General features: G+C 42.2%; 1 protein-coding gene across 4 annotated transcripts in view; it reads right to left on the bottom strand.

Annotated features, from left to right (window-relative positions):
• The window catches only part of SPAG9 (sperm associated antigen 9), a gene marked incomplete at both ends in the record, with an annotated part of 135,406 nt that extends 116,335 nt beyond the window's left edge, over positions 1-19,071 (bottom strand). For all 4 annotated transcript variants that reach the window (XM_079725956.1, XM_079725959.1, XM_079725958.1 and 1 more), the window contains one exon: positions 18,601-19,071. In XM_079725956.1, the coding sequence (XP_079582082.1) occupies positions 18,601-18,903 (303 nt within the window). The remainder of the gene's footprint in view (positions 1-18,600) is intronic.
• Positions 19,072-24,850: the final 5,779 nt, after the last annotated feature.

Genomic DNA, 24,850 nt, shown 5'->3' with positions numbered 1-24,850 from the left:
CAGTCTTGGGAGAGTTGTACCTTTCCAAGAATTTGTCCTGCTCCCAGTGCAGGGGGCCTGGGTTTGATCCCTGGTCAGGGAACTAGTTCCCGCATGCTGCAACTAAGAGACTGCATGCCACAACTAAACATCCCACGTGCCACAACTAAAGATCCCCTGTGCCACAACTAAAGATCCTGCATGCCGCAACGAAGATCCCACATGCCACAACTAAGACCTGGCACAGCCACATAAATAAATTAATAAATTTAAACAAACAAACAAACTAAAAGAAAGTAAAAAGACAATCCACACAATGGGAGAAAATATTTGTAAATCGTATATCTAGTAAGAGACTTCTATATACACATAATGGAAAATTATTCAGCCTTAAAAAGGAATGAAATTATGATATATGCTACAAAATGGATGAGCTCTAAAAACATGCTAAGTGAAACAGGTCAAACATAAAAGGGAAAATATTATATGATTCCATTTATATGAAGTTCCTAGGATAGTCAAATTCATTCAGACAGAAATAGAATGGTCGTTTCCAGGGGGTAGGAGAAGGAGGAAACTGGAGTTATTGTTTCATGGGTATGGAGCTTCAATTTGGGATGATGAAAAAGTTCTGGAGATGGAGGGTGGTGAGGTTGCATAACAATGTGAATGTACTTAATACCACTTAATTATACACTTAAAAAACTGTTAAAACGGGGGACTTCCCTGGCGGTCCAGTGGTTAAGACTTCACCTTCCAATGCAGGGGGTGTGGGTTCAATCCCTGGTTGGTGACCTAAGATCCCACATGCCTCAGGCCAAAAAGCAAAACATAAAACAGAAGCAATATCGTAACAAACTCAATAAAGACTTTAAAAATGGTTCACATCAAAAACCTTTTAAAAAAACTGTTAAAACGGCAAATTTTTTTACATATATTTTACCACAATAAAAAAAATTTAAGGAGAAAAAACATGGTGGCAACTATATAAAGTGAAATTTTCACAGAAGAAAAAATCAAGTTAGCCTATTTAAAACAAATGCAGGGACTTCCCTGGCGGTCCAGTAGTTAAGACTCTGAGCTTCCAATGCAGGGGGCGCAGGTTCGATCCCTGGTCGGGGAACTAAGATTCCATGGGCCGCACGGCACGGCCGGAAAAAAAAAAGCCAAACTTGACAGCACAGTCCTTTACTTTCTGACTCCTGATTAGCTATTCAACCTCAGTTCTTGTCACTCACCTATGTAAATACACAAAAGAATGTGTGTATTTTTTAAAGAACATATGGATAACTAGTATTTACTACTTAAATATATCAAAAAAATAAATATTATGTTTTGTAGTTCTCTGAATACATGACACACTTTCAAACCTCCCATACTTTGACTCAGTGACACATAACACAGTTAAATGCCACCCTGTCTCTGTGAAGTGTCCCGCAGGTTGACTTAGGCTTTTAGCATCTTGTACATACAGTACTTGCTAAGCAGAGCAACAGATGAGTGGGTAATTTCTGTCAAATGTTTCCCAAATCAAATCACAGCAAACAAGTACAAGTAGACTATTTTCACAGTAGAACCAAAGACAAACACTGGTCTTTTTAAAAAGTTACTTTTCTGGTTTTACAAAAGCCTATTTATTTGATTCCACAATTCTGTGCAACCTGTTTAACTTTTTAAAAGTTATTTGTTTTTGAATAGGCAGCAGTAACCAAAAAATGAGGCAAGGGCAACTAAGTAACTGAAAGAAAATTTAAATTGAGTATCTGATAATTAAAATTAGAAAGTTTATTTATACCATATTAGCCTAGAAGATGCTTTTAATCAATATAGATCTCAATGCCTAAGAAATAAATGTTTACTATTCTTCAGAATAAACTTGTCTTCAAAAATATCAATGTTGTCTTACTAACCATTTTATTTGTTACTATAGGGTACTATTGCTGTATCCTAATTAGAAATGTCTATCAAAAGTTCTAAGTAAAAATTAAAAATTAAGTTTTGGCATTTAACTGTCATTTCTGTGGCAAGTTTATTCAGACAGAAGAAATTATTTCTTAACCAGTAACTTAGAAATAAATATTTGTGGCTAAAATAAATTAAAAAACAATCAGAGCCTTATATCATGTGAGGACACAGTGAGAATACCGCCAGGAAGTGGGTCCTCATCAGATACCGAATCTGCCAGCATGATGACCTTGGACTTCCCAGCTTCCAGAACAGCTGGAAATAAATATTTGTTGTTAAAGCCACTTAAACTATGGTATTTTTGTTATAGCAGGCTGAGCAGACAAAGAGAGAACAGATGTGGTTGACACCACTTCTTCTCCCCTCTTTTTCTCTTGAAAGCAGACTTGATGTCCAGAGTTCTGAAAACTACTTTTTAACCATGAAGTATATTACAAGAGGTCTCAGAGTCTTGGCCTGGACTTTGATGCCAGCACTCCCTATCTCCACATTTCTTGCTGTGAGGGAAAAAAAAAAAATCAGACAGGGAATTTCCTGGCAGTCCAGTGGTTAGGACTCTGTGCTTCTACTGCAGGGGACATGGGTTCGATCCCTGGTTGGGGAAGTAAGATCCTACAAGCCGCGTAGCACAGCCAAAAGGAAAAAAAGACAACCAGAGAATCATGGTGCTAACATGACTTTTAAGATCACCTAGGCCAACCTTTGCTAACGCAGAAGTAATCTCTACAATACTGACAATAGTTCCAATGATATTAAATATTTCAATTTTTAAAATGCCTGAATATTTCTAGACTATCTACTATGTATAGGACAATGTAGGTAAAGTGTCTGTAATAACTATACTCAGGAGAAGTCATTTTTTCTGTATATGCCTAAGTCAAAGGATTTATTGAAGAACTTCCTGGAACTTTTTGGAAGTTTTATTTAGCATAACTTGGCTCCAACAGTAAGGACAATAACTTGAATGCACAAAAGAGAATTTCAAACAGCTAGGCTTTGCAATTTGACCTTTAGCATACCTATCTACCCACCATCCAACCAACCAGCAAAAATCTAATACCTACTGCATCCCAGTAGTTTAGTGGGGGAATTAAAGCAATAGGTTAGTTAGGTAAAACACTTAAAGTACTATGAGAGGAGAAGGACAGTATGCTGTGGGAAGACATAAAATGGGTACAATCCAAACTTGGGTGTCATAAAGGGCATTCCTGAACTGAAACTTGAAAGATGAATAATGGTAGCCAGGCAATAGAAGAGAAGGAGAGTGCCAAGCTAAGAGGCAGCTTTTAAGAACGCCTGGAGAGAATGCCTTTTGCATAACAAACTCAAGGTGTTCAGTATGGCTCTAAAAGGAAAAGATTGGACTGGTAAAATAAGGAGCAGCCAGATTACAAGGCCCTGTATGTTAGAAGCTTTAGTCATTTCAAGAACTTTAGACAGAGACACTAAAGGCTTTTAAGTGTGGAAATGATCTGCCATTTTGGAGAGATCCAGGTACAGTGTGGTGGACAGTTTATAGGTTGGCAATACGGGAAGCAGACAGATCAGTTATAGGACAGTTTCAGTTGTACAATCATTTATTCAGAAATTTTCAATGGGACTTCGCTGGTGGCGCAGTGGTTAGGAATCCACCTGCCAGTGCAGGGGACATGGGTCCAAGCCCTGGTCTGGGAGAATCCCACATGCCGTGGAGCAACTAAGCAACTAAAAAAGTGAGCAAGAGAGTCAAATGTTGCTGAGAAGTCAAGTGTGAGAACGTATAAGACAGAAAATAGAAGAAATGCATTTATGAGAGCTATTCACTTCTGTGAATTTTCTTATTTGGTTTTTTTTTTTTTTTTTTTTTGGCTGCGCCATGCAGCTTGCAGGATTTTAGTTCCCCGACCATGGGTTGAAACTGCGCCTAGCAGTGAAAGCACATAGTTCTAACTACTGAATCACCTTGGAATTCCCATCACTTTTGTGAATTTTTAAGAATATGAGTAGGCTGGGACTTCCCTGGTGGCACAGTGGTTAAGAATCTGCCTGCCAATGCAGGGGACACGGGTTTGATCCCTGGTCCAGGAAGACCCCACATGCCACAGAGCAACTAACCCTGTGCACTACAACTACTGAGCCTGGACTCTAGAGACCGTGGGCCACAACTACTGAGCCCACGTGCCGAAACTACTGAGCCCACGCATTGCAACTACTGAAGCCCGCGTGCTCTATGGCCTGTGTACTGCAACTACTGAGCCTGCATGCTGCAACTACTAAAGCCCGTGTGCCTAGAGCCCGTGCTCCATAACAAGAGAAGCCACCACAATGAGAAGCCCATGCACTGCTATGAAGAGTAGCCCCCGTTCGCCGCAACTAGAGAAAGCCCACACGCAGCAACAAAGACCCAACGCAGCCAAAAATAATTTTTAAAAAAATTACCTACAAAAAATGAAATTAAAAAAAAAGAATCCGCCCGCCAATGCAGGAGACACGGGTTCAATCCCTGGTCTGGGAAGATCCCACACGCCGCAGAGCAACTAAGCCCACGCGCCATAACTACTGAGCTTGCGCTCTAGAGCCTGCAAGCCACAACTACTGAAGCCCGCGCGCCTAGAGCCTGTGCTCCAAAGCAAGAGAAGCCATCGCAATGAGAAGCCCGTGCACCACAACAAAGAGTAACTCCTGCTCGCCACAACTAGAGAAAGCCTGCATGCAGCAACGAAGACCCAATGCAGCCAAAAGTAAATAAATAACTAATAAAATAAAAATAAAAATGAAAAAAAAAGAATGAGTAGGAGAAATTCTATTATACCTAAAGTTTCATATCTAAATAATTACTCTTCACATCAAAATAATGAGATGAATTATTTCCTGCATGGACAGCTTCCCTTTTATAAACTTGCTTGTTCCATCTAAAGTGCCTGCCTCGGGCTTCCCTGGTGGCGCAGTGGTTGAGAGTCCGCCTGCCGATGCAGGGGATACGGGTTCGTGCCCCGGTCTGGGAAGATCCCACATGCCGCGGAGCGGCTGGGCCCGTGAGCCATGGCCGCTGAGCCTGCGCGTCCGGAGCCTGTGCTCTGCAACGGGAGTGGCCACAACAGTGAGAGGCCCGCGTACTGCAAAAAAAATAAAAAATAAAAAAATAAATAAATAAATAAAGTGCCTGCCTCTTTACTCTGTATCACCTCACCTTTTTTTTTTTTTTTTTTTTGCGGTACCGCAGGCCTCTCACTGCTGTGGCCTCTCCCATTGCGGAGCACAGGCTCCGGACGCGCAGGCTCAGCGGCCATGGCTCACGGGCCCAGCTGCTCCGTGGCCTGTGGGATCCTCCCGGACCGGGGCACAAACCCGTGTCCCCTGCATCGGCAGGCGGACTCTCAACCACTGCGCCACCAGGGAAGCCCATCACCTCACCTTTTTTATTTCCCGTGTAACACCTATTACAATCTGTAGTTAACTGGTTTGTTTATTCTTTATTACAATATAAACTCTAAGAAGGCGACCTTACTTGTCTGATCTGTTTGTGGCCACATTCTCAGAGTCTAGAACAGTGCCTGGCTCAATATATATTTGTTCTTTCTGATTTTTCATGTCTCCTGTTTATCTACCTATGGGAACGGGGTAGGAAAGAACAAGAAGATCATGGAGTTTCTGCCCAACCATTAAAAACATACCTGCAGGAAAAGCAAGTGAAAATGCATTTTAAAGGACAAGAACAGAATCCAGAATCACAAAAACCCTAGACCCATCCCCTGTGGAGAATCCAATCAGCAGGACCTCAAATTACAAGGAAAACATTCTTCTCAGGCTCAATAAATCCTAGTGGAGCAGGTAAGCAGTCAGAAACAAGGTTAAAAAAGTTACTAGAGAAAACATTAAATGTAGGGTAGTTTCTCAATTTCTGCATCTCTAAATTTCAAAGGGGAAAAATAATCCATGGTATTTTTATACTATAATCTTAAATAAAAATTTTTAACCAATTTTGTTTTATAAATCTCAGATTTAAATTTCTTACAAAAAAGTAGCTAAACTGCAATCATTCCTTCCTTCCAGATGAGTGACATTAGTTCACTATAAAAATATTAACTTATCTCTATAACTGACATGTACTCTGTTTCTAAACATTAATTCAAATGGAATATCAGATATTAAAAAATGTTCTCCTATGTAAATAAAATTGTGGTTATATGGTACAATGCTTTCATTTTTAGGATAAGTACTTTAAGTACCGAAGGGTGATGTGTCATAACATCTGCAATTTACTTTGAAATGGTTCAGCAATTTAAAAATATGCATACGTATATATATATTTTGTCGTATGTATGTGGTGTGTAGGTAGATAAATAAAAGAACTACTGAATCCAGGTAACAAACATATAGATAATAAACAAACTTTTCATTTTTCTGTATTTTTGAAAATTTTCCTAATAAAAAGCTGGGGGTGGTTTACTGAAAATGTTTACTGACCTCAAAAATAAAAGGGGGGGAATACCCTGGTGGCGCAGTGGTTAAGAATCCACCTGCCAATGCAAGGGATATGGGTTCGATCCCCGGTCCAGGAAGATCCCACATGCCACGGAGCAACTAAGCCCGTACGCCATAACTACTGAGCCTGCGCTCTAGAGCCCACGAGCCACAACTACTGAGCCCGTGCACCACAACTACTGTAGCATATGCACCAGAACTACTGAGCCCACACGCTGCAACTACTGAGGCCTGCCCACTCTAGGGCCAGTGCACCGCAACTACTGAGCCTGTGAGCCACAACTACTGAGCCCACGCACCACAACTACTGAGCCCATGCGCCTAGAGCCCGTACTCCACAACAAGAGAAGCCACCGCAATGAGAAGCCCGTGCACCGCAATGAAGAGTAGGCCCTGCTCGCCACAACTAGAGAAAGCCTGCACGCAGCAACGAAGAACCAACGCAGCCACAAAATAAATAATAATAATAAAATAAAGTATGGGGCTTCCCTGGTGGCGCAATGGTTGAGAGTCCGCCTGCTGATGCAGGGGACATGGGTTCGTGCCCCAGTCCGGGAAGATCCCACATGCCACGGAGTGGATGGGCCCGTGAGCCATGGCCGCTGAGCCTGCGAGTCCGGAGCCTGTGCTCCACAACGGGAGAGGCCACAACAGTGAGAGGCCTGCGTACCGCAAAAAAAATAATAAAATAAAAAAAAATAAAGTATGTAGCAGAGTACATGATACAGAGCAGGTACTCAAAAATGTTAATTCACCACCTTCCTCTTAAAAAATAAAAATGGTATTTTTAAAGTTCCCAATAATAATTCTAAATCCTCAACTTAGAAACTTCTCTATTGTATTAACATGTAAATTCCCATGGCTCAGTTCAAACGTTTTCAGCAGAACTATGCCAAACTACTAGACACGAAAATTCTTTTTTTCCCCTTGAAATGTACTGTTTATTATTTTTTCTTTTAATTTTTATTGGAGTACAGTTGATTGAAAATGTTGTGCTAGTTTCTGCTGTACAGCAAAGTGAATCAGTTGTACATATACATATATCCACTCTTTTTTAGATTCTTTTCTCATATAGGTCATTACAGAGAATTTCCTGTGCTATACAGTAAGTCCTTATTAGTTATCTATTTTATATATAGTAGTGTGTATACGCCAATCCCAAACTCCCAATTTATCACTCTCCCCATTTCCCCCCCAGGTAACCATAAGTTTGTTTTCTACATCTGTGACTCTATTTCTGTTTTGTACATAAGTTCATTTATACCATCTTTTAGATTCCACATTTAAGCAATATCATATATTTGTCTTTGTCTGACTTACTTCACTTAGTATGATAATCTCTAGATCCATCCATGTTGCTGCAAATGGCATTATTTCGTTCTTTTTTTAGGCTAATATTCCACTGAATATATGTACCATATATTCTCTGCCCAGCCCTTTGTTGACGTACATTTAGGTTGCTTCCATGTCTTGGCTATTGTAAACAGTGCTGCAATGAATGTGGGGGTGCATGTATCCTTTCAGATTATGGTTTTCTCCAGATATATGCCCAGGGGTGGGATTGCTAGATCATATGGCAGTTTTATTTTAGTTTTTTAAGGAACCTCCACACCGTTCTCCATTGTGGTTGTACCAATTTATATTCCCACCAACAGTGTAGGAGGGTACCCTGTTCTCCACACCCTCTCCAGCATTTATTGTTTGTCGATTTTTGATGAAGGCCATTCTGACTGCTGTGAGGTGTTACCTCATTGCAATTTTGATTTGCACTTCTCTGATAATTAGTAATGTTGACTATTTTTTCGTGTGTTTTTTGGCCATCTGTACGTCTTCTTTGGAGAACTATTTAGATCTGTATTTCTTGACTGTGTCGTAGTAACCCTTGTCAGTCACTTTGTTTGCAAGTATTTTCTCCCATTCTGTGGGTTGCCTTTTCGTTTTGTTTATGGTTTCTTTTGCTGCGCAGAAGCTTTTAAGTTTAATTAGGTCCCATTTGTTTATTTTTGTTTTTATTTTCATTCCTCAAGGAGGTGGATCAAAAAAGATATTGCTGTGATTTATGTCAAAGAGTGTTCTGCCTATGTTTTCCTCTAAGAGTTTTATACTGTCCAGCCTTACATTTAGATCTTTGATCCATTTCAAGTTTATTTTTGTGTATGGTGTTAGAGAGTGTTCTAATTTCATATTTTTACGTGTAGCCGTCTAGTTTTCCCGGCATCATTTATTGAAGAGACTGCCTTTTCTCTATTGTATATTCTTGCCTCCTTTGTCATAGATTAATTGACCATAGGTGCATGTGTTTATTTCTAGGCTTTCTATCCTGTTCCATTGATTTATTTTTCTGTTTTTGTGCCAGTACCATACCGTTTTGATTACTGTAGCTTTGTAGTACAGTCTGAAGTCAGGGACCCTGATTCCTCCAGCTCCACTTTTCTTTCTCAGAATTGCTTTGGCTATTCAGGGTCTTTTTTGTTTCCATATAAATTTTAGAATTTTTTGTTCTAGTTCTGTGAAATATGCCATTGGTAATTTGATAGGGATTGCATTGAATCTGCAGATTGCCTTGGGAAATAAAGTCCTTTTGACAATACTGATTCTTCCAACCCAAGAACACAGTATATCCTTCCATCTCTTTGTGTCATCTCTGATTTCTTTCATCAGTGCCTTATAGTTTTCAGAGTAGAGGTCTTTTGTCTCCTTAGGTAGGGTTATTCCTAGGTATTATACTCTTTTTTTTTTTTTACTTGATATAGGCAGTTTTATTTTAGATTACATGGGCTTCTATTAGAAGTGTAAACCAACTGAGTTATCACCATACTACCCCTGGGATTTACTGTCCTGATGTCTAGTCTGATGTTACTAAACCCTACCCTGCAAGGCAGTGGAGGGGGCGGTGGGATGTCTCCACAGGTCTGGTAGGCAAGAGCCTCCCTGCCCAAAACCTGGCCCTTGGGTCTGTGGTTTTGAAGGGACGATCCTATCAGCTCACTTAACAAGAGGGATGAATCAAAATACTGCTACTTTAGAAATTCAGACGTGTGATTAAGAGAATGGACATTTAGGCTTTAATGACTAAAGCAGCTACTTGAGAAACCCTAGCTTCCCGATGCCTGGACCCATTTTTATCCATACTTTATTTTTCCCTATTCCCATCACATCTGTAGTTACCAAAACCTGTCATTCTTTTTGATGTGATGGTAAATAGGATTGTTTCCCAATCTTAGAGGGAATGATTTCAGCTTTTCACAGTGCAGAATGATGTTAGCTGTGGGTTTGTCATATACAGCCTTTATTATGTTGAAGTAAGTTCCCTCTATTCCCACTTTCTGGAGAGCTTTTATCATGGGTGTTGGGTTTTATCAAAAGCTTTTTCTGCATCAATTAAGATGATCATATGCTTTTTATTCTTCACTTTGTTAATCTGGTATATCACACTGATTGATTTGTGGATACTGAAGAATCCTTGCATCCTTGGCATCAATCTCACTTGATCATGGTGGATGATCCTTTTAACATATTGTTGAATTTGCTTTGCTAGTATTTTGTTGAGGATTTCTCCATCTATGTTCATCAGTGATACTGGCCTGTAATTTTTGTGTGTGTGTGATATCTTCTATGGTTTTGGTATCAGGCTGATGGTGGCCTCATAGAATGAGCTTGGGAGTATTCCTTCATCTGCAATTTTCTGGAAGAGTTTCAGAAGGGTAGGTGTTAACTCTTCCCTAAATGATTGCCAGAATTCCCCTGTGAAGCCATCTGGTCCTGGACTTTTGTTTGTTGGAAGTCTTTTAACCACTGTTTCAATTTCAGTACTTATGCATGGTCTTTGACATTTTCTATTTCTTCCAAGTTCAGTCTTGGAAGGTTGTGCTTTTCTAAGAATTTGTCCATTTCTTCTAGGTTTTCCATTTTATTGGCATGATAGTTGCTTGTTGTAGTCTCTTATGATGCCTTGTATTTCCTTTGTGTCAGTTTTAACTGCTCCTTTTTCATTTCTAATTTTATTGATTTGAGCCCTGTCCCCTTTTTTTCGTGATGAGTCTGGCTAAAGGTTTACCGATTTTGTTTATCTTCTCAAAGAACCAGCTTTTAGTTTCATTGACCTTTGCTATTGTTTTCTTTGTCTCTATTTCATTTATTTCTGTTCTAATCTTTACGATTTATTTTCTTCTACTAACTTTGGGTTTTGTTTGTTCCTCTTTCTCTAGTTGCTTTAGGTGTAAGGTTAGGTTGTTTATTTGAGATTTTTCTTGTTTCCTCAGGTAAGATTGTACTGCTATCAACTTCCCTCTTAGAACTCCTTTTGCTGTGTCCCAGAGGTTTTGGACCATCATGTTTTCATTATCATTTGTCTGTAGGTATTTTTTTCTTATTTTCTCTTTGATTTCTTCAGTGATCCACTGGTTGCTTAGTAACATATTGCTTAGCCTCCATGTGTTTGTGTTTTTAACAGTTTTTTTCCTGTAATTGATTTTCTTTTCTTCTTTTCTTTTGGCCATGTCATGCGGCATGTGGGATCTTAGTTTCCCCGACCAGGGATGGAACCCGTGCCCCCTGCATTGGAAATGCAGACTCTTAACCACTGGACCACCAGGGAAGTCCCTCCTGTAATTGACTTCTAATCTCATAGCGTGTGGTCAGAAAAGATGCTTGATATAATTTCAATTTTCTTAAATTTACCGAGGCTTGATTTGTTGCCCCAGATGTGATCTATCCTGGAGAACATTCTGTATGCACTTGAGGAGAAAGTGTATTCGGCTGCTAAGTCCATCTGGTCTAATGTGTCATTTAAGGCCTGTGTTTCCTTCTTGATTTTCTGTCTGGATGATCTGTCCATTGATGAGAATGGGGTATTAAAGTCCCCCCTATTATTGTGTTTCTGTCCATTTCTCCTTTTATTGCTGTTAGCATTTGCCTTATATACTGAGGTGCTCCTATGTTGGGTGCATATATATTTAAAATTGTTATATCTTATTCTTGGATTGATCCTTTGCTTATTACGAAGTGTCCTTCTATGTTTCTTGTAACATTCTTTTTTTTTCCTTTTTTTTTTTTTTTTTTTGCAGTACGCGGGCCTCTCACTGTTGTGGCCTCTCCCATTGCGGAGCACAGGCTCCGGACGCGCAGGCTCAGCGGCCATGGCTCACGGGCCTAGCCGCTCCACGGCATGTGGGATCTTCCCGGACCAGGGCACGAACACGTATCCCCTGCATCGGCAGGCAGACTCTCAACCACTGCGTCACCAGGGAAGCCCCAACATTCTTTATTGTGAAGTCTGTTTTGTCTGATATGAATATTCCTACTCCAGCTTTCTTTTAATTTCCATTTGCATGGAATATCTTTTTCCATCCCCTCATTTTCAGGCTGTATGTAGACACCAGAATTCTTAAGTGAATTCCACAGACTTGTATTGAAGCTAATAACAAAATATCACTGGCCAAAACTTCAAAATGTATAGAATTTACACACATTTTTTTTATATATATAAATTTATTTATTTATGGCTGCATTGGGTCTTCATTGCTGTGTGTGGGCTTTCTCTAGTTGCGGCGAGCAGGGGCTACTCTTCATTGCAGTGCACAGGCTTCTCATTGTGGTGGCTTCCCTTGTTGCAGCGTGCCAGCTCTAGGCGTGCAGGCTTCAGTCGTTGTGTCATGTGGGCTCAGTAGTTGTGGCTCGTGGGCTCTAGAGCACATGCTCAGCAGTTGTGGCACACAGGCTTAGTTGTTCCACAGCATGTGGGATCTCCCCGGACCAGGGATCGAACCCGTGTCCCCTGCACTGACAGTCGGATTCTTAACCACTGAACCACCAGGGAAGCCCTACACACATATATTTCTAAATGTCAGCTTTTTTTTTTTTTTTTTGCGGTACGCGGGCCTCTCACTGTTGTGGCCTCTCCCGTTGCGGAGCACAGGCTCCGGACGCGCAGGCTCAGTGGCCATGGCTCACGGGCCCAGCCGCTCCGTGGCATGTGGGATCTTCCCGGACCGGGGCACGAACCTGTGTCCCCTGCATTGGCAGGCGGACTCTCAACCACTGCGCCACCAGGGAAGCCCTAAATGTCAGCTTTTTGAATAAACACATTGCATACATTTTTAAACTGGGTCTATGCTGATACTTCTTATCTCAACCTAGTAATTTACTTAGGTAACATCTATATTCATTATGAGTGCTGAGCAGGGCAAAAAAAAAAAAAAAGGTGTTTTTAAAATAACTCAACCATTGGTCAAGGGAAGAAAAGAACAGGTATTTGGCTACAGTCTAATACTAGCTCTCCTGGGAACCAAAAGGTTCCATGTAATTTAAGTATGCAGTGTGGAGTTAAAGGTAAGCTAAGGAGTCCAAGAAACTTACGTACCAAACATAGGCACCGATTTGGATCAGTGACCTATGGCTTATACCACAGTAATCTAGTAAGTAGTTCTTACTCTACTAATCCATCTTGGTACCTTACCCATTCTGATAGTCTCTTTTGTGATTTTAAATAAGTAAAATATGAATGTCACCATCCCAAGAACACATAATGTATCTCAGTTAGATACTTAAATTCAGAAATCTCTAAAGGTAAAGGGTATGATCTGTCTTAATAGCTAAACAATGGTTAACTAACTGATTACCATTTCACAAGGTAACACACCCCCCCCCACCAATGTACACACATTCCCCTAGAGGACAAATACACTGTTCATTTCAGAAAGTGCCTGGAAGTAGGGACTGACTAGACGCAAGGACATATCTACTCTGACTAGGGGCAGTGTGAAGCTTATTTCAAATAGTTCTGCAAGAAAAAACAATGGTATTTTTTAAAATATGAAAATATGTGTTTTAAAATGTACTCATTTTATATACAAAATAATTTGGGCATACAGAGATCAATGAAGCACTAAAGTGTATTTTGAGCATTCTAAAACTTAGAAATTAAGAGGTAACATAACATTCTGAAAAGCTGCTGACCCTTGCTCTAACTGAACCACGAGAGAAATGAAGTCAGCACCTCAGTCAATCTTTGGACAAAAAATCTTTAATTCCCTGAAGATACCACAAGATACTGGTTTCAAGGAAAATAATATGGTGGCAAATATATAAAGTGAAATTTTCACAAAAGAAAAAATCAAGTTAGCCTATTTAAAACAAATGCTAGGACTTCCCTGGGGTCCAGTGGGTAAGACTCCACGCTCCCAATGAAGGGGGCCACGGTTCAATCCCTGGTCAGGAAACTAGACCCCACATGCATGCTGCAACTATGAGCCTGCATGCCGCAACTAAAAAAAGATCCTGCATGCTGCAACTAAAGATCCCACAAGCCGCAATGAATATCCCATGTGCCGCGACAAAGACCCGGCACGGCCTAAATAAATGTTAAAAAAAAAAACAAAACACTGAACAGGTGCCACAGAGAGACTTCACTTTTTAAAAGTGTTTGAAAACTTCATGTCAAATGTTAACAACTAATGGACCTACTAACAGATCGTCTGTGCATATAAACAAACTTCTTTTCCCGTACTGCTCCACTGAGTTTCCTGAACAGGGATGGAACCCATGACCCCTGCAGTGGAAGCTCAGACCTGTAACCACTGGACCACCAGGGAATCCCCATAATCTACTTAATAGCGAAGTAAATTTCTTTTGACACTAGAGTAATAGAATTAAGGCTAAAAATCTGAATAAACATCATAATTACCAATTTAAATAACAACTGTGCTAAAGACACAAAATAAACTTAATGTTGAAGCAAATAGGGAATTTCCACTTTTAGCATCCCAAGTCCTCAACAGCCACCATCAACAAATATAAGCTGAAGTATTCAAAATTACTCTTCACTCCTGTCTTGATAAAAAAAAAATCATAAAACTAAATTGAGAAGACTTCAAATATTCCTTTTTAAGTGTTTATTAAAGAAGTGAACTTTCATGGTAAATTGTTTTGCAAACAAATCAAAATTAATTTCCTTAACTTTTGATTAAAATATTTTTATGAATCAGTGAGAACTATAACATCAATTTTAAAAAATCAATATTAATGCCTGCTTTCCTGCCCACAAATCTTATCACTCACTCTCATGTTCATAGACTTCCAAAGAAAACAACCTGATTAAAGTCTTAATATAAAACATCCATTTTGTTACATCTTTAAGTGGTGATTCATTGGGGAAAAGTTAATTAGAATATTCTCAGTAATACCTCTCATCTCTGCACTTAATCACCCCAGTCTTCTTCAGACAAAAAGCCACAGAAAAGCAGTCATAAAATCAGATAATCGCAACATCTTCTTCCCAGAGAAGATATTCTCTCGTCATATATGCTCCTACCACGCACGGAGGAGGGAGAGGGTACACCTTCATTTTTATGTGCCATCTCCCTCTACCCAATCATGCTAAATAAACTCTAGCTTTGAAACTAAATTCCCTATGCATAACTGAATCACTCTGCTGTACATCTGAAACTAACATGACATTGTAAATTCTTTTTTTTATTTACTCAAATCATGTCTATTTTAAAAGAATCAGAATTTACACAAACAAAAACATAAAAAACACTAATATATTCTTCCCCAAGAATAACATCTTTCTCCAGATTTTTTTTTTTTTTTTTTTTTTGTCTGCACCACTCAGCTTGTGGGATTAGTTCCCCAACCAGGTGTTGAACCCGGCCTCCAGCAGTGAAAGCACTGAGTCCTAACCACTGGACTGCCAAGGAATTCCCTCTCCAGATTTTTTTTTAATTACTGATTTACAGGTAAATTGTTCATAGATTCCCAAGGCTTACTCTGGATAGAGTAGACAGGAAAAGTCTAACAGAAGTGAAATCTAGGCTGAGCCAAAAGTGAGGAGCTAGCCAGGGTGAAGTTCTGAGGGAAAAGCACTCTAGGCCAAGGAAACAGCATGGGCAAAGGCATCAGACAGGACTTGGTTAAAGAATGGAAAAAATATACATGGCTGGAGCAGGGAGCCCAAAGGGGAGAATGGTGAGAGCTATAAAATGACAGATCTCTTGATTAGCATTTGAAGCTGGTTACAAATCTATCTAAAATCAGCCCTCCTTCAGATTGTTTTTATAGACTCAAAACCATCAGGCTAACTCCACACAACAAATTCAAATAAGCAATTAGAAAGACAGAAGGTATTCAAATTAAGTAGTACCATTATAATAAAGATTAACTTCTGGATTCCTTGTTGAAAATTCCTCCAAGCAAGAGATTAAAGCACTTCACACCTCCTAAAACATCCTCATTACTTACATATCCTCCTAAATTTTCACAAAGGTGCTCAGAATTTACTTAACTTTCTCTGGTGATGGTCAATTTCCATACTTTCAAATATTCTTGCTGTAAATACCCTGAGGCATTTTTGCTGTAATACCAGACTGTTTATGGAAATAGTCTTCGTATTAAAGGCCACAAACACTCAAAGAAAATTAAACACAGAATCGTTTTTGCCTATTGGCCTAAGAGAGACTGAATTTCTGAGTACTTGGGTAAAACTTGATTTATGATCTTACATGAAAACTGATAACAAGATGGTTTTACATTTGTGGTCTGGAAGTTGGCTCATTCAGCATTACATCAATGTTCTGTATTCTCAGATCATGGCCCTTTGCCCAAAGGTTTCATTATAGAAAATTTATAGACATATTTGAAAAAGCATAAATTACAAAGAAAGTCATTGGATAATCTATTTTTTTAAAGTCATTTACTTAAGAAATTAATATACAATCCAGAGTCTAGCAGCTTAGTTTTATTTTGATTCTGCAACCTGTGGCAGATGGTTTCCTGGGCACGTGCGACCCTGGCATTTTGCCTGTGTTTACATGGACTGACAGGAGTTTAAGGCTGAAAGGAGTAATTTCTTTTATCTGCAGTAACAGGTCATGCTGGGCCTGTTCCTCACCTGTGTGTATATTCGGTTAATTCCACAGTCTTTCCATTTACATCCACACAATGGCAAGGACCTGTCTGAGCATGAAGACATGGCAAGTCATCTCAGGAGTAGTAGTACATAACCTCCATTCCATAAACAGTTCCGTAAACAGCTAACAAACCAGTGGAAATTTTGATTCCATCCTTAGATTTTCTTTTCCAACCCTTCCTTCCCTATATACTTGGAAATACTCTTGAAATAAAGTCAATTTTGTTTGGCAAATTCAATAGCATTCCTTTGAGACAAATGGATCACAAAATCAGAACTAAAAATCATCATACAGTCAAGCTTAAGAAAAAACAAAAAAAAACAGGGACTTCCCTGGTGGCACAGTGGTTAAGAATCCACCTGCCAACGCAGGGGACACGGGTCCGATCCCTGGTCCAGGAAGATCCCACATGCCACGGAACAAATAAGCTCGTGTGCCACTACTACTGAGCCTGTGCTCTAGAGCCCGCAAGCCACAACTACTAAGCCCGTGCACCACAACTACTGAAGCCTGCACACCTAGAGCTCTGCTCTGCAGCAAGAAGCCACCGCAATGATAAGCCCGCACACCGCAACTAAGACTAGCCCCCACTCGCTGCAACTAGAGAAAGCCTGCACACGCAGCAACAAAGACCCAACGCAGCCAAAAATAAATAAATAAATTTATTTTTAAAAAGAAAGGAAAGAAATAGAATTATGTGACCTGGTACAAAGGTGTGACAAAAAGTTTAAATGGTGGTACTACTTAGTCTTAGGAAATGAGCTGCACATCCTTAAAACTTTTCAAGTATTGGGGCTTCCCTGGTGGCGTGGTGGTTAAGAATCCGCCTGCCAATGTAGGGGACACGGGTTCGAGCCCTGGTCGGGGAAGATCTCACATGCCGCAGAGCAACTAAGCCTGTGTGCCACAACTTGTGAGCCTGCGCACCACAACTAGTGAGCCTGCACTCTAGAGTCCGCGAGACACAACTACTGAGCCTGCGTGCCACAACTACTGAAGCCCGCGCACCTAGAGCCTGTGCCCCGCAACAAAAGAAGCCACCGCAATGAGAACCCCGCGCACCACAACGAAGAGTAGCCCCCACTCACCACAACTAGGGAAAGCCCTCGTGAAGCAACAAACACCCAACACAGCCAAAAATAAATAAATTTATTTTAAAAAAGAAAAAAAAACTTTTCAAGTATTTTTGAAATACAACATGTCGTTCCTTCAATAATTAGTTATTTAGCTTCCTTCAATCACCATATATTTAACCAGGTTTGCTAGATGCTCAAGAAACAAAGATGAATAGGACACTTCACCTGTATTAGATAAGTTCCACAGAAATAATGCCTACACATCCTGAAAGCTAAAATCCTCTACTGTCTCAAGAAGTCAAAGACCTATCACTTGCACTCCAGAGCTGCAAAAGGTTCACAGACTCAAGGTTAGGGCACCGAGGTCACACTGCTGAGGCACTAAAGTTAAAAGCTGGCCAAGAGCACCTGTAAACCCTAGTCTTTGAAAAGGCTTGCCAACTGTCACCCACACCTCCTCAACCTGCCCCTCACCCCGTTCCCGTCCTCTTTATAAATAAACAAAGGGTTTTTAAAGGGAACTGTCCAAGGTTACCACCTGACAAGGAAGAAAGCTTTGATGTGGGATACCAATAAAATAAAATTGTATACTCTCCATATTTACAGAGTATTGTTATACAACATCTAACTGTTGACAAAGTGTCAACCAAGGCACTTAAAACATAAAATAAAACCTCTTTCTCAATAGGGTTAAAACGTCAACAAGAAACTGGCCGAAAGAGGGAGATCTCTAACTTCCCAAAGCAGCAACCCCCAGGAACGGTGCTGGAACCAGCGGAAGTTACATATCCAGGGCAGTGGTGTTTAAATGCGCCCCCCCGCCACCGCCCGTGGTAAAAGTTTGAACCGCCATCTGACTATCCCACGGTGGTCGGAAACTTCCCTAAACTACAAGAGGCAAGCAGACACCCTAAAATCTCCGCTCTCAGCCAATCTCAGGTGTCCTCAGGCCAGGCTGTGGCTTCCTCCCCGGGCCTTGCTTCCCCCATCTCACTCTCTTCTCCTGGACACTCACTAGCCTGCCTGGGCGTCCAACGCCGGCTGGGGGTGCCGGGACCTCGCGGCCGCCGGGCTCGGTCCGGCTGGCCTCGGCCTCAGGCCTGCCTCCAGGAGGCCGGCGCGTCTCCCATCCTGAGACGGACCGCGACCCCCGGCCCCCGGCCCGCCCTCGGGCCGGGCCCTCGCACTCCCAGCCGGCCGGCCCTCACCTCCTCGGCGTGCTTGCGCAGCGCCTTCTCTCGCTCGTACTGGGTGATGAGCTGCTCGTTGTCGTCCCGCAGCAGCTCCAGCTCCACCTGGTGCTCCTGGTCCTGCGCGAACACCGAGTCCAGGTTCTCCAGCACGGCCACCACCAGTGGCATCAGCTCCTTGACCACCTCCTCGTCGTAGCGCCCGATGAGCCGCTCGAACTCGCGGTAGATGGAGCCGGCCAGGCCGGACACCCGCTCCGACATCACGGCCCCGGAGCCGCCGGGCTCCTCCTGGTACACCACACCGTCCTCCAGCTCCATGGTGGCGGGCGGCCGGCCCGGGGCGTCGCCGGCTGAGGGGACGACAAGGGCCCGCACGGGACGGGCCGCTGGGGCTGGGGCTGCGGCTGGGCCCGGCTGGGTGGGGGCCCGGGACGGAGGAGGGGAGGGGTGAAGCGAGCGCACTCAGCCCTACCGCTGCTGCACCAACTGCCGGGGCGGCTAAGCCGCGCGCGCCACACGTCACCCGTGGGGCGGGATCCGCGCCGCGTCGGCCCGTAGGGCGGGGCCCCGCGGGAGGCCAGGAGCAGCCGGGGGCGGGACCAATGCGTCACCCTTCGCCGGCGGAGGCGGCGTGGCGTCAACACTCGGCGCCGCGACGTCGTTGCGTAAGCCAATAGGAAAGACTGCGAGAGGAGGGTGGTGAGAAGTGCCCGCCCCTGGCGAACCCCAGTGGAAAGGGAGGGGTTCTGGAAGAGTGACTAGCAGTCCAGAATAGCCAAAATTTTATTACTTTTTACAGCTCACAAAGGGCTTTCACATTTGTTCCTCACCACAAGGATGTTTGGTGCGGTAGACGTTTGGCCTTCGTTTCACAGACAAGGAAACTAGGCCCGGAGAAGTTATGGTTCACTCAAGGTCACGCAGCGAGAACGGGAAGGAGGCTCATCAGGGACTCAAACCAATTCTGATTGAGAATTCCGTACTCAGAGGAGCGGAAAACAGATGGGAAGGGAAAGCAACCTTAACTGGGACAAGGTTTGCCTCAGTGATAAGGTGGTCTTGAATAGGATAGAATTATTTTGGGGTTAAAGACAGTATGGATAGCCTTAAACAGAGGCCGTGCAAAGCATTCTGTAGAAGGGTAAAACGAACGCCACATCTTGTGCTTTGGCAAACACGGGTTTCTCTGCTTCCTCTGGCCAACTTGGGAGAGTGGCATTTCCTGGCTCCAGCCACCCTCCTTTCCTCTAATCTTGAAGCAGGGCAGGCTGATGGGGGGTTGGGGAGTAAGAAGGAAAGAGGTGGAGTCACTGGGGTGATTAAGTCCGATAGTACGTGAGGTCTCAGCCGCCTGCGAGAGAATCACGTGTGGGGAATGACAACACCCAAACCTCAGGCGGGCTGAGCCAAGGATCACCTCCTGGTGCTCTCTTCTAGCTGATACCGAGGGGGGCCCTCTGGGGCTCCTGGGCACAAAACCCTTTCTGTGTCCCCCATTTCTTTGATTACAGGAAACAGGCTTCGTTTAGCCTCCAAGATCTTCCCTGAGTTCCAGTGGGTAGTTTCAAGCAGCTGTTAATTAGGAAAAGGAGGGGATTCATCAATACAAGAGAGAAACAGTAGTGGAGCCCTGGGGCAAGGTCCTGGTTACCCATCAAGGGATACACACAACAATATCTTTGAGCTGTTTTGCAGATACTGAAACCGCCTCCAGGTGTGAGAAGTTAACGATGGTATGTTGCCCACAAGCATTTAGACCCCAAACCAGTTGGAACCTGAAGGTTGATGATGCTGATTCCTACTTACCTCACCACCAACCCATCAGAAGAATGTCCACGAGCTGATCACGCCCTCTTTGAAACATTACTATAAAACTTCTCACTATTGTCTCCAAGTTAGGACACAGTTTTTCCAGGCAGGAGCCCGTTGTGTCCCCCTTTGCCTGGCAAAGTAATAAAACTATCCTTTTCTACTTCACCCAAAACTCTGTCTCCGAGATTTGATTCAGCACCGATGTATAGAGAAGCTGTGCTTTTGGCATCATAGCCTCTGCAAATGGGGCAGAAGACACTCCCAAAAGCCCCTTATCTCTGCAGTAGGTGACTCAGGAGTACTGTGGCCTCAACTCCTCTAAGAATAGGGCCGAGGAAGGCAAGATTTGGATAAAGAAGGGTTCACTGCGGGAATCAGCTACCTCCCAGGATCATGAATACCATGGAGACCCACAAAAGCATTATGGAGGCTGGGCAAGGGCCGAGGTATAAAGAGACAAACATGAAAATACGAAGCCTTACGAGGTCAGACATGATCGAATTTGTGGCCTGTACTGTCCCCCTTCTCACCCTCACCCTACAGTCACCTCTGTATTGTTTGTGTATATGTCTGGATCTTACTTTCGCCTATCAGCTGGTTAGGTATGTGCCCCAAATGCCCCTTCTTTTCTAAATCTCACATTTGAAAACCAGAAGAGTCTTACTCTGAATCTTTCTTTTCTTTTCTCTTCTCTTCTTTTTTCTCTTCCTGAGGGCGCTTACTTGGGCAATCTACCTATGTATATGCCTCTATTTGCCTAGGAGTCAGAGGAGCAGGAAGACTTAGGCCAAGGCTTTACTTTGTCTTTCCACAGTATTCTCATACACATCAGAAAGTTTAGAGAACAAATGTCTGTTGATTTTCAGGTCTGAGATTATAATAAAGTCTTCATAGTAAGTATGCTTCTTTAGGTATAAATTCAAGATAGAAATATATGAGATACATATTTATATTGATTTTAGGCTTCTGCTAGCTCAGTGATCACATTTGTTTAAAATAAAATTCTGCCAAATATCCATCAACTCTTAAATAAAATACGGTGTATGCATATAAAGGAATATTTATTATTCAGCAATGAAAAGAAATGTAGTACATACTACAACATGGATGAACCTGGAAAATATACTGAGTAAAAGAAGCCAGTCACAAAGGACCACATATGAAAGATCAATCATTGCCTAGGGTTGGCTGGAGGAACAAGGGAAAATAAGAGTGAATGCTAATGGGCATGGGTTTCTTTTGGGGCTAATGAAAAGGTTCTAAAATTGATTATGGTGATAGATAAACAACTCTGAATATACTAAAAGTCATCAAATTGTACACTTTAAATAGTTGAATTATATGCTATGGGAATTGTATCTCAATGAAGCGGTTATAAACTAAATTTATGGCTATAATGACTTTTAGTAAACCCAATAGAACCACATAACTTAGTGTGATAGAGTGTAAAGATAACAGTTTTTAAATTGGGAACCTTATACCCTTAGTATGGACTTGTCATTTTGAAGAACTTAGGCCAGAAACAAAAAAGGCTAATGGTTACTGAATACCTACTGGGTACCAGTCACTGTGATAAGGACTGTGAGCCTCAACTTCTTCATCTGTATGATGAAGAGGTGTGTTACAGAATCTGTAAAGACTTCTTGCAATTCCTAAATCCTATGATTCTGGTTTGTAGGTGGGAGTGAAAGACGGGAGAGAGGGCCTTGAGACTGAGTCCCTTTAGTCGACTCCTAACATTGTAGGCAGTAATACTACCTCCTATACTCAACCACCTGGATAAATTTCCAGCACCCACCTCTAACCCCACGGGCTGAGATTATTGTTAAAGACTAAGAGTCATTCAGGAAAACAGGTTATGGTGTGGATTTAGAGTAAATGTTTACGGGACTTCCCTGGCAGTCTATTGGTTAAAACTCTACGCTTCCACTGCAGGGGCATGGATTCAAACTCTAGTCAGGGAACTAAGATCCCATATGTGCTGTGCGGCACTGCCAAAAAAAAAAATAAAATAAAGTACATGTTTACTTTTGGTTCCTACAAGGAAGGAAATTCCATTTTAAGAGATTCTTTGGCCTTTGCACAAATAGTGAGGACACTAATGGGAGCAGCAGAGGGGAGGAGCTGACGAGGGAAGGAAGGGAGGAGTTTCTTCCTAAGCTCAATTACTATAATCACTGGAAGAGCGAAGTTGCTGGTCTTGTTGTTTGTCTAGACCTCTGGAACTTTTTTTTTTTTTTTTTTTTTTTTTTGCGGTACGCGGGCCTCTCACTGTTGTGGCCTCTCCCGTTGCGGGGAACAGGCTCCGGACGCACAGGCCCAGCGGCCATGGCTCACGGGCCCAGCCGCTCCGCGGCATGTGGGATATTCCCAGACCCGGGGAACGAACCCGTGTCCCCTGCATCGGCAGGCGGACTCTCAACCACTGCGCCACCAGGGAAGCCCAAGACTTCTGGAACTTTTACAGTTGTTTCTATGTAACTCAATTTCTCTGGTTTCACAAACTACATTTTCCCACATGGGGAGAGTGGGTCGCTGGAAGAGGAAGAGAAAAGAGGGCTACTAGTGCACAAAACCCTCCATCTATGGCAATGTGAAATAAGTGATTTATCACCCCTTACAAATTAGAACGTGCTCGGTGAGGCAGTCCAACTATGGAATTCAGGGCTCTTGAAAAGTGCCAGAGGACTTTTCTGAGCCCTCAGTTTTTCCTTTCAAAGCCTTTTAAGGTGTCAGGATAAGATGGCTAAATCTGTCCAGGTTGAAGTTGCAAGAAGGCCTATTCCCTTGTAGCACCCTCCCCCACCCTCCAACCCCCCATCCAGAACATCGGACTACCAGAAATGCCTCTAAAATGCGGAGGCTGAACATTTGGCTGAACCAAGAATTCCATTATAGAGTCTGTTTTCGATGCGACCAAGGTCTGTTGGTCATATTTGTGTTCAGGTCTATTTTCTCTCCACCTCCTTCTGACCTGGGTTGGTGGAAGAATTGGAAAAGAAGGCCCATCACCCACCTCTCAGTATACTTTTAAAAAAATATTTATTTATTTATTATTTATTTATTTTGGCCACACTGGGTCTTAGTTGTGGCTCGTGGGCTCCTTAGTTACAGCATGTGGGATCTTTAGTTGCAGCATGTGAACTCTTAGTTGCAACATTCCTGTGGGATCTAGTTCTCTGACCAGGGATCAAACCTGGGCCCCCTGCATTGGTAGCGTGGAGTCTTAGCCACTGGACCACCAGGGAAGTCCCTCGGTATACTTTTTATAGCTGAAGTTCACTCTGGGAATAAAAGACATATTTTCAAAATAGTGGGTTAGTTGGATTTTTCCCCCCAATTATAGACAAAATGTATACTCACTATAGAAAATTGGCTAAATACAGAAAAGCACAAAGAAATTTAAAACCACCCAGAAAATCCCATTTCTAAGATATCACATGGTTAATATTCAACAATCTGTAAGGTGATCCAGGAAATCATTGTCCTGTGGGAGAAGAGTCGAGTGCAAGGGGACCCTCTCTGTCTGGAGCAAGTAATCATCCAGTGAGACTCACCAGCAAGAAACCTGAATTTTGTTCACCCACCCCATCACCCCTCACTTGAGTCTCCTAGGTAAACAGATGAGAAAGGTATACATTAGATTTTTAGGAAACATCAGACAAACCCAGAGCCCATTTCCAAAAGAGTCTTTAAACAGATTTCACTGGGGATGACACTATCAATCCACTCTAGTTTAGAAATTAATTTTGACATACTTTTTAACAGTCATGCTGAGAAAGGAATGGAGATGAAAAGAAACTGATTTTTCTGAATTCCAATCAGTTTGTGTGTATGATTTGAGGGGAAGGTCTTAATTACCCAAAACATTGCACCTGAAATCCACCATCTTTAAGAACTCAGTGCAATTCAGCCAGCACTTGTTGCCTATTAGATGCTGGTCCTGTGTGAGGCCCAAGCTGAAGGTGGTAGGCCAAGGTCGAGATGAGTCAGGCACAATATTTTCCCCCAAGACAAGCAGTCTAGTGAAGGAGGCAGGTCTGGAAGCATAAGTCTTGTGCAAGTGCAACAATCTAAATATGTATAAAGTGCAGTGATAAAGAAGAAAGAATAGTTAACTCTGTTTGGAGGTTATTTAGGTGAAGTTCTCCTGGAAGATTTTGCCAAGGGGAAGGTAATCTCAGCAGAGGATTGGCTTGGGAGTTAACTCACAGATTCAGATAAGCAGAGAAAAATGATTTATTTGTTTTGTCTAAACCTAATCTGGCCTACTTTCTGAAACCTCACTCACAGAATCGACCAAGTTCAAAGGAAAGCTTGGTCTAAAGGGATTATTGAAACAGTAACTTTAGGTCATGTGCAGTCTCTCTTGGATAAGAATGATGAGACTTTTCAGCTAACCTCTCCCCTTCCTGGTCCTCCCCTTTAGAGTATTTAGATTATAGGGAAGAAA

This window comes from Hyperoodon ampullatus (genome assembly GCF_949752795.1).
Source record: "Hyperoodon ampullatus genome assembly, chromosome: 19".
In the NCBI taxonomy this organism is placed as follows: Eukaryota; Metazoa; Chordata; class Mammalia; order Artiodactyla; family Ziphiidae; genus Hyperoodon; species Hyperoodon ampullatus.
Note: the sequence above shows the minus strand (reverse complement) of the source record. Positions and strands in the feature narration are given on the sequence as shown.